This window comes from Theobroma cacao, chromosome 2 (assembly GCF_053813885.1).
Source record: "Theobroma cacao isolate CCN51 chromosome 2, ASM5381388v1, whole genome shotgun sequence".
Lineage (NCBI taxonomy): Eukaryota > Viridiplantae > Streptophyta > Magnoliopsida > Malvales > Malvaceae > Theobroma > Theobroma cacao.
In genome coordinates, this window is record NC_142640.1 from 50,281,561 (window position 1) to 50,290,657 (window position 9,097).

Genomic DNA, 9,097 nt, shown 5'->3' on the forward strand with positions numbered 1-9,097 from the left:
TGTCGCTGGTAATGTTTGTGAGGGAAGGGAAGTAAATTTTGAAGGGGCTAAGGAAATTGATTTGGATAAGTTTCCTTGTAAGGTTGGTGGTGGGAGGGATAGGTGGCTAAGATAATGTGCATGGTGCTAATGTTATAAGATAATGTGCTGATCTTGTAAGGGAAGTAAATTTTCATATGCATCAACTCTTGTTCGTACAGATCTTCTCCAGCCCTACCGCTAACCCACTGCCACTTGGAAAAGTGCCTCCAACGTCCCTCTTAGATCTGTCAAAATGAGCTTGGCTCATTGGACTAACTCATTTTTTACTAAAAGTGGAATGGATTGGGTATGAAAATTTAGGCTCATATTAAAAAAAGGCCTAAAGGGGTCAGTCCATCTGGTCAGTGTGGGTTGTCTAGGGTTGGTGTGGGCTAACCTTGCGAGCCAAAAAAAAAAAAAACTATTAGGCATAGGAAGCGTCCATATATTGCGACCTATTTATATTCAGTCCAATATTGAAAGTCTAAACTGAAGAAGAACCCTAAGATTTTTTACTTTTATCACTAGATATTATAGGCCTTGTATTATAATCTCAAACAGTTTTTGATTCTTTAAAGAATTAAGGATCTCTGTTAATGAAAATTTGAGTGAGTGCATTAGAGTTAACATGAGGGGCCAACCCTCTTTTAGGTGAAAGTCTAGTTTCATGCACACAGCATTTTTACTTTTAAGTTGATATACACTTTTTCTTTTTTTTTTCCTAATAATTTAAAATGAAAAAAAAGTTTACGAATTCTTTGTTTTCTCATTGACTCATTGCTTCTTTGAGGAAAGTGTTTTTGTTTTTGCACCTTTAAAGAAAAAAAATACAAAACAAAAATATTAAGGAAAATATGATTTACGAGAAAAGTAGTGGACAACCCTACAAAGGCATGATGAAGAATATATTCGTTCCATTCCTCCCTCCCCTCCCCCATCTCTCTTTCTTCCTATGATATTGACAACAATTATTAGACTATCACAACAGGAAGTAACTTTGTCGAATTTTTATGAAGCTTGAATGATTAAATGGAGCAAACTAGAACTTATGACTTATTACCTACTATACTCAATCACCTAAGCTCTTTCTTTTGACTTTTCATATTTCAGTAACATAACTTATGAAAAGACACGCTCGTTCTCCACTATAAGTATTTAATAGTTGAAAAAAGTGTTTTATTATTCAATTTATGGATTAAATTATAAAATAATTTCATTGATAAAAAATTTGTTAGGTAAAATTGTGAAAATAAATTTATATTTTTTTTTTAAATAAAAGTGAACTGACCCAATTCAACATATGGGCTGACAAAGGATGGGTTGAGTCGAGATTTTGACAGTTTACATAAAAAATGAATTGACTCGACTTAATCCATATTTTCTCCGCTCATAGTATTTTGGGTTAGATTAGACCAAGTCAGCCTATATTAACACCTATAGTCCCTATCATATTCCTCATCACCAAACATTTACCTCACTCGCATTACCTCCCCTTCCTCACCCGCAATAACGCGATTCTTTCCTTCATTATCACCATTCTCTCGCTCAGGGTCACCAACATTACCGCCACCTTCTTCAGCAGCGGTAACTCCTTCCCCACCTGCAATAGCACTATTCTCTCCCTTAAGGTTACCAGCATCACCTCCACCTTCGTCAGCAACATTAGTTTGAATTTGGAGAATTGCTAGTTTTTTCTTTTAATATCTTCCAAATCGTTTATTAATTTCCCCCTAATTCATAGAATTGATTAGAGATAATCTGAGAAAAAATTTACTAATGGAAAAGAAGTAAGGAGAAGAGATTTGCTATGAAATGGAGCACTCATTTCAGAATTTGAACTGCAAAACATGATCATTATTGTTGAAACAGACAGAAGCACCAAGTCAATCTATTATTCTGCAAGCCTATTCTGGATTTGCTAATTAACTTGCTATTGTTCTAGGTAAAGGAGATCCCTTGACGAATGCCCTGAATAGAGTCAGGCCTGGCGAGGGAGAAGTATATGGGACTTCATGTGCCCCACCCCGAACCGTAGCATACGTTAAAAACGTTATATTTTTTCCTTCCTTTGCTTGACCAAACGATTGAGTCCACCCACCAACCTGAACGTAATGTTTGAAGAAACTCCATTAAGACTAGGAATTAGAAATCAAATACAGGGAATGGAATTGGAAGCAGATCGTGATTACCTGCATGTTGTCAAACCAGGGAGCATAGTTCCCAAAGTTCCCAAATGGCACAAGGTTCATCTCTTTCGCAAGCATGTTAGCAATTATCCTTGTTTGTGTTAGTGGGATTTTTGCATCTTGATCTCCACTGCAGTGAATTAGCTCAATTTTTTCAGTGGATTATAGGGGTGAATGGAGCTTGGAAGTGACTCATTGAGGTGGTGACTTACTTGTACAGGAGGATTGGAATACCACTTCTGAGAAGATTCAACAGAAGAGGTATGATATTGGTTTCTAGATTTTTTCTTTCATAGACAAGATCAGTCCTGCAACAGAAACAGTATGTTCAGTATGAGCGGGTCAAAATGTATCGGATATAGTTTGTTCAGAAAAAGAGACAGAGACCCTGTACAGAATTCCCAACGATAAGGAAGGTGAGTTGTGTTTGCATGAAGTGCTTCTTGGACTTCAGGTTTGTTGAGGTATTTATGTATCCTATCTTCGATACATGGATCACCGGGGATAACTGATCTCATCGGAAGCTGCCAGAACAATCAAAGACAGAAGCTAACAGGCTAGAAAGAACCCGGACATTTGGACATTTGCATCATTTATTTTGCTGAGATGGCTTAGGGACAAAGTACCACTTACCTCAGCATCCAATGTATCGAAATTTCTCAGATAAACAGTCTGCCCAAACAGACTTCTTGATGTGCAAATAGGCAAAGTCACATCTCCGTACTGAGTATACGAGCCTATTTCCGCTCTTTGTTTGTGGATCACATCAGTGCATTCTTTGGACAAATTATTGTGAAGGGACTCTATGGCATCCCTCGGGCGACTGCAGACTGTCTTTCTCAGCATGAGCATTTCATCCGAAATGAGTCCATGTGACCAGAAAAACTCAGTGTTGTCAATACTAATCTCCCAATCTAGAAGAGGATTCCCCAACTGCAGGAATAGGGAAAAGCGAAAGAAATGTTGAAAATTGATAAAGCGAAAGATAACTGATAGCTAGGTAACATGAAGCTGAAAACGGGATGGAAGCAATCAGAGATTAACTGCAACTGCTTTGAGCCTGATTGGTTTGCCATTGGAATGTTTGTTGTAATCCAGCACTAAGGCAGCAAGCTGTGGTATGTAGTGACCTGCATTTGTAATTGTGCAGGCAACAGAAAACAATTATGCTTTGTAGAAATATTTTCCAAACAAGATAATTCCATTCAAATCAAAATTACCATTGGCAGAAGAATGTTACATACCCTTTGTTTGACTGCCAGGAGACAAGCAAAAGTGCAGAACAGAAACAGGGTAAAGAAAGGCATAAAACAGAAGTTGCTATAAATGAAAATTTACCTGCATAGCTCTCCCCAGTAAGGTACAAATCCGAGTTTCTATATTGCGGGAATTCTTTGAACCAGTTGACAAGAAATTGCAGATTCTCCTCAGCTGGAAAAGGCTAAAAATATCAGTGGTTTGAGTTGAACACTTCACCAATGTGCCTGATCATAGGTTAAACTAACTGTATCTACCTGTAAAAGTATCATTAACACCTATGTAATCCGAGCTAGTATTTGAGTATGAAAATCCAACTCCAATTGGACTCTCAACGTACAGCATGTTTGATTCTGTTCATTCGGAAAATCAAAATCAGTTTAGATTTCCCTCTTAAGATGTATGTGAACATATACCAAAGCTTTACCCAAATTCCATGAATATTGATTCTTGACCAAGAATCCGTCTTCCCCTGGCTGGAAAGGACCATGTTCCATGAACGCGCCATAGCCAAGAGATGAACAACCAGGGCCTAATTCAAACCCCAGAAAAACAATGTGCAAACAGACACAAGTAAGCTAAGCTGCAACTATATTCAAGACTATAGTTTAAAACACTGACGAAACTTGAACATAGATTCATACCTCCATTTAGCCATAATGTTAAAGGATGTAACAGTGGATCGGCGGCATCCACTTCCACGAAGTAGTAGAATAAAGCTCGACCATGTTTAGCATCAGTGACAATGTAACCAGAGTATTGCTTGAAACCAACATTGGCAGGTTGACTCGGGAGTCTTGTTATCAGCTCAGCAGAAGCCCTGGAAGAGAAAAACAAGCAAGAAATAGCAGTGAAGTAAACCAACAACTGCATCTTTTTTTCCAGATAAAGAAGAATTGAAGTAGAAAATCAAAGTGGGAGTAGCTTCTAGGATGGATCATGTAACGTACTTATATGGTCCAATGATGAACGTAGCTTTCGCCTTTTCCATCAAAACCAAAAAGGTCCTGCTCGGGGTCAAAGTTCTTCATCACATGCGTAGGCCCATAGCAAACGCTTGTAGTCAAAAAAGCAAATTCAAAAGGAATCAAAGGAGGGAGGCAGCCTTGGTACCAGGTTCATAGTACAGATTTGGTTGTACATTACGTTGGATTTGTCTTGATTTGTTGATTGATTGATTGACATGGAAGAAAAAGAGATCAAATTACGAAGACAAAATGATGTGTCGAACTTTATGAAAATCAATGAAACTTTGATGGATTCAACCAAATTTCTCTACTTCTGATGAATGACTCTGAAGATTAATTTGTCAGAATATGTAAATATCATTGGAGTGGACAATTTTGATACCAATTTCACTATCAGTCAACAAATTTGATCGAATATTTGTTAGGAAAAAAAAGGAGTTTAAGTGGTGGAAGTGGCCAACTTGTACTTTATTTGGTGAATAATTGATAGTTTTGTTGATATATATTACTTATATATATTTTGTCGATAATTGACTGACTGAAATGATTATAAATTATACCATAAACATTACTTTTTTATTTTAAAAATGCTACTCTATGTGTTTATAAACCCAAATTACATGAAAATTTTAGTTGAAAATTGTGTTATTTCTCAGTTATGGCTCTTTCTCAGTTATGAAAATTTCCAAATCCTGCCAAGACTTTTCACCATATTTGATCAAGTACAACAAGAGAAAGAAGATAACAAAACTAAAATTGTAATTAGAAAGAAATGGAGCTTTCTTCTACTCATTTTTTGTTTTCTTTTTCTGATGGATTTCTCCCTACACTGGTTAAACTGCAAAAGAAAATCATAATTAAAACACAAGAGCAAAGCCAAGTTATTAATCCTCACACTCTATGTTTTCTTTTCTGATGGAATTCTAGGCAAAGGAGATCCTCTAAGAAATGCCCGGAATAGGGTGAGAGCTTGTGAAGGTGAAGTGTATGGGACCTCATGTGCTGCACCTCTGACTGTAGCAAAAGTTAAATATGTAACATTTTTTCCTTTCCTTGCTTGGCCAAATGACTGAGTCCACCCACCAACCTGAATTTAGACAGGATAGATCAGCAGCAGACATGATTTGACAATTGATGTGAAGTTTTGTGCAACTTTTATTGTGGAATTGCCAATGCATACCTGCGTCTTGTCATACCAAGGAGCATAACTCCCAAATGGCACAAGCTTCAATTCTTCTGCAAGCATATTCGCAATTATCCTTGTTTGTGTTAATGGGATTTTTGAATCTTGATCTCCGCTGCAGTGAAGTAGCGGAGGCTTTCTGTCAATTAAGGAAACAATGGAGCTTGAAAGAACACTATTGAGTTGTAGAATTACTCACTTGAAAAGGAGAATTGGTATGCTTCTCCTGAGAAGCTTTGACAGAAGAGGTATGATGTTGATTTCTAGACTCTCTCTTTGATAGACAAGATGCCTGTACCAGAAAAGTTTTGATTTAATTTGTTTGCATATTAACATGAGTTAAGAACTAGATAAATAGGCATAGTAGAAGCAGTTTTGACAGAAGAGGTATTATATTAATTCCAAGATTCTGTCTTTGATAGTCAAGATCCCTGTAACAGAAATAGGTTTGTTTAATTTGTTTGCATACTTGCAAAAACCTGAGTTAAGAACTAGTTAAATAGGCACATCAGATTTGCCAATTGAGAGAAAGAGATCAGACCCTCCACAGAATTCCCAATCTGAAGGGAGGTGAGTGGTGTTTGCATGAAGTGCTTCTTGTACTTTAGGCGTGTTAAGATATTGATATATCCTATCTCCAAGACATGGATCACTGGCAACAGCTGATGTCATAGCAAGCTGCAAGAACAATCAAAGACTATTGCTAGTTAGGAAGAACCTGTACATTTTGCACGACATATTTACAGAGATTCACTTGCATCGCCTCAGCAGTAATGCTGTTACTTACCTTAGCATGTAACCTATTGAGAGCTCCCTGATAAACGGTCTGCCCAAGTACAGTTGATGACAGGCAAATAGGCAAAATCAGGTCTCCGGGGTCAGTATATGAACCTATTTCTTCTTGCTCCTTGTTCAGCACATCGATGCATTGTTTGGACAGGTTACGATGAAGGGACTCTTTAAGGCTCCTTGATTCACTGCATACAGTCTTTCTTAGCATCAGCATTTCATCTGAAATGACTCCATGTGACCATAAAAACTCAGCATTGTTGACACTTATTTCCAGATCTAAAAGAGGATTTCCCAACTGCAGAAGATCAAAAAAGTAAAGTTGAAAACTGCTAAAACTCAAATGCAAAGCTAAAACATGAATAGCATATTAATTGCAATGAAAGATTAACTGCAATGGCTTTAAGCTTGATGGGTCTGCCACTGAAACGTTTATTGTAACTCAGGATTAAGGCTGCCAGCTGAGGAATGTAGTGACCTACATTTATGCAGAAAAAAGATTAGATTATGTCCACAATCTTGATGCCAGGCCAAGGTAGTAACTCCATTCAAATAAGATTAATATAAGCAGTAAGCACAGAGGTGAAAATGAAACCTGACCTGCATAGCTTTCCCCAGAAAGATACAAATCCGAGTCTCTATATTGTGGGAACTTTTTGAACCAATTAAGAATGAATATCAGATTCTCCCCAGCTGAAAACACTCATTATCAGTGCTCTGAGTTTAACAATTAACAATGTGCCTGATGACATTTAGCATTAATCATATCTACCTGTTATGGTATCATTCACTCCGAGGTAATCCGAGCTTGTATTTGAGTAAGAAAATCCAACACCAATCGGACTCTCGAGATACAACATGTTTGATTCTGTTCATAGAGAAATATCAGATCCATGGAGTAACCTAATTTCAGCGTTAGATTTCCATGTTAGTGAACAAATACTAAAGCATTACCCAAATTCCATGAATATTCATTCTTGATCAAGTGTCCATTTTCCCCTGGCTGGAAAGGACCATGCTCTGAAAATGCACCAAAGCCCAGAGATGAACAACCGGGGCCTGAAAAGAAAACAACGAGCAAACAGACAGACGTTAAGCCAAGCAGAAACACCCTGATGGAATTCAACCGCAAACAGCAACACCAAACTAGGCCGCGGATTCTTACCTCCATTAAGCCACAATGTCAAGGGATGTAACCCTGGGTTGGCGGAATCGACTTCCACAAAGTAGTAGAATAAAGCTCGGCCATGTTTCGGTTCAGTAACGATGTAACCAGAGTATTGCTTGAAAGTAACATTGGCAGGTTGACCTGGGAGAGCTTTTATCAGCTCAGCAGAAGCACTGCAAAAGAAGAAGAAGAGGAAGAAGCAAGAAATAACACGAAAAGCGAGGAGAAACCTCATTCTTTTCCACATGGAGACGAGAAGAGTATGGGTCCCGAGATATTTTTCTGAAAAGTTACATATATAGTCCAATAATGCAAGTTGCTTCGAAATGTCCGAGAAATAATTAAGAATTCAATCTATCCAAAAGCAAAGAACCGGGAATTCATAATCTCCAGTCTGTGTACCCCAAAGTTGTTTATCAGCTAAGTAGGACCATAGCAGACTAGCAGATTGGTTGAAGTCAAAAATTTAAGTCTGAAAAGAATCTAGAAAATTGTCTTACGATGGGAATCACGAGAGCACGGGCGATTCTCCTTGTAAGCATGGCCATCCCACCCCATATCTCATATGGCTGTAATACTTTTCATTGGTTTGACTTTTATTCCCTTTATTAGTATCCCATTAGGGAAAAAAAATAAACTCTTTCATGTGCTAGGTCTCGTTCTCCTTGTGAAGGATTTGTACGGTAGTAAACTCAATCATGGGCGGTTGGACAAAGCAAAAGCAGTTTATATGCTGATCTGATGAGTGCCTGGGCTTCAGTTTCACGTTCTGAACATGCAACAAGCTGCATGAAGCCTTCTCAAACTTTTTTAGCTTACACCGAAGTAATAACTATTAACTACTCTTTAATACTCTTTAAATTGCATTTTACTACTTTTTAAATTGCATTTAAATTTTAATTTGAGAAGGAAAGTAAAATTTTGTTGAGTACTCAAAATCACAATATTAAATGTGATGATTGGTAAATTATTTTGTCGTTAAAGTATTTAATGAGTTTATTTTGATTTTCATCGTATATTAAAAAACTAATTAAATCTTTTTATTTTTTTTATAAATGGATTATGAAATAATCTCACTAAAAATAATATTAAGTTTAATAAAAAAAGGAAAAAATTGAATGATAATGATTTTAATCATGATATATTTATAAAAATAACTTTATAAAATATTGATTTTGTTTATAAAAAGATAATTCAAACTTAATTTTTGTAAATAAGATAAATTAATATATCTATTATGAAATCAAATAATTAAGTAATAAAATATTTATATTTATTTCTTAACATCATAAATCTTTTACATTTAAATATTTGACTTATTAATAAATATATGTATCATTTACTCACAGATTTATACTTTTCAAAAAAAAAAATTATTCAATTTAGTTTCTAAATATCTCAATTTTGTTTAGTTTAGTGTCTATATTATACATTTTTGTTCAATTTAGTTATTATGATGTAGCCTATATTTTTTTTTAATTTTTTTATCGATCTATCACGTGAACATTACCACGTCATCATATCA

General features: G+C 36.2%; 1 protein-coding gene and 1 pseudogene across 3 annotated transcripts; both read right to left on the minus strand.

Moving 5' to 3' along the window:
• Nucleotides 1-1,845: 1,845 nt before the first annotated feature.
• On the minus strand, nt 1,846-4,606 carry LOC18610474 (serine carboxypeptidase-like 46). Of its 2 annotated transcripts, XM_007046145.3 has the most exons (11): nt 4,415-4,606; nt 4,109-4,284; nt 3,892-3,996; nt 3,722-3,817; nt 3,546-3,638; nt 3,252-3,337; nt 2,841-3,140; nt 2,595-2,731; nt 2,420-2,515; nt 2,211-2,337; nt 1,846-2,123 (listed from the first exon to the last, which is right to left on the minus strand). In XM_007046145.3, the coding sequence occupies exons 1-11, from the start codon at nt 4,453-4,455 to the stop codon at nt 1,944-1,946; spliced, it is 1,437 nt and encodes a 478-aa protein (XP_007046207.3). In that variant the 5' UTR covers nt 4,456-4,606; the 3' UTR covers nt 1,846-1,943. The 2 variants fall into 2 exon arrangements, with proteins under 2 accessions (XP_007046207.3, XP_017971407.2); XM_018115918.2 differs by lacking the exon at nt 4,415-4,606 and having other exon boundaries at nt 4,109-4,370.
• Nucleotides 4,607-5,190: 584 nt separating this feature from the next.
• On the minus strand, nt 5,191-7,909 carry LOC18610475 (serine carboxypeptidase-like 45; annotated as a pseudogene). The gene is made up of 8 exons (XR_016024466.1): nt 7,570-7,909; nt 7,359-7,463; nt 7,177-7,272; nt 7,005-7,097; nt 6,403-6,882; nt 6,157-6,293; nt 5,815-5,907; nt 5,191-5,730 (listed from the first exon to the last, which is right to left on the minus strand). The product of XR_016024466.1 is annotated as a serine carboxypeptidase-like 45 (transcript).
• Nucleotides 7,910-9,097: the final 1,188 nt, after the last annotated feature.

Bases quoted from the DNA above. Each gene is read 5' to 3' on its own strand.
- LOC18610474 (XM_018115918.2), bottom strand. From the start codon at position 4,337: ATGCAGTTGTTGGTTTACTTCACTGCTATTTCTTGCTTGTTTTTCTCT. The intron at 3,818-3,891 runs GTAAAGCTTTGG...CCGAATGAACAG, and splicing joins TCAATATTCATGGAATTTGG to AATCAAACATGCTGTACGTT. The intron at 3,141-3,251 runs GTTAATCTCTGA...CTATTCCTGCAG, and splicing joins TCAGGCTCAAAGCAGTTGCA to TTGGGGAATCCTCTTCTAGA.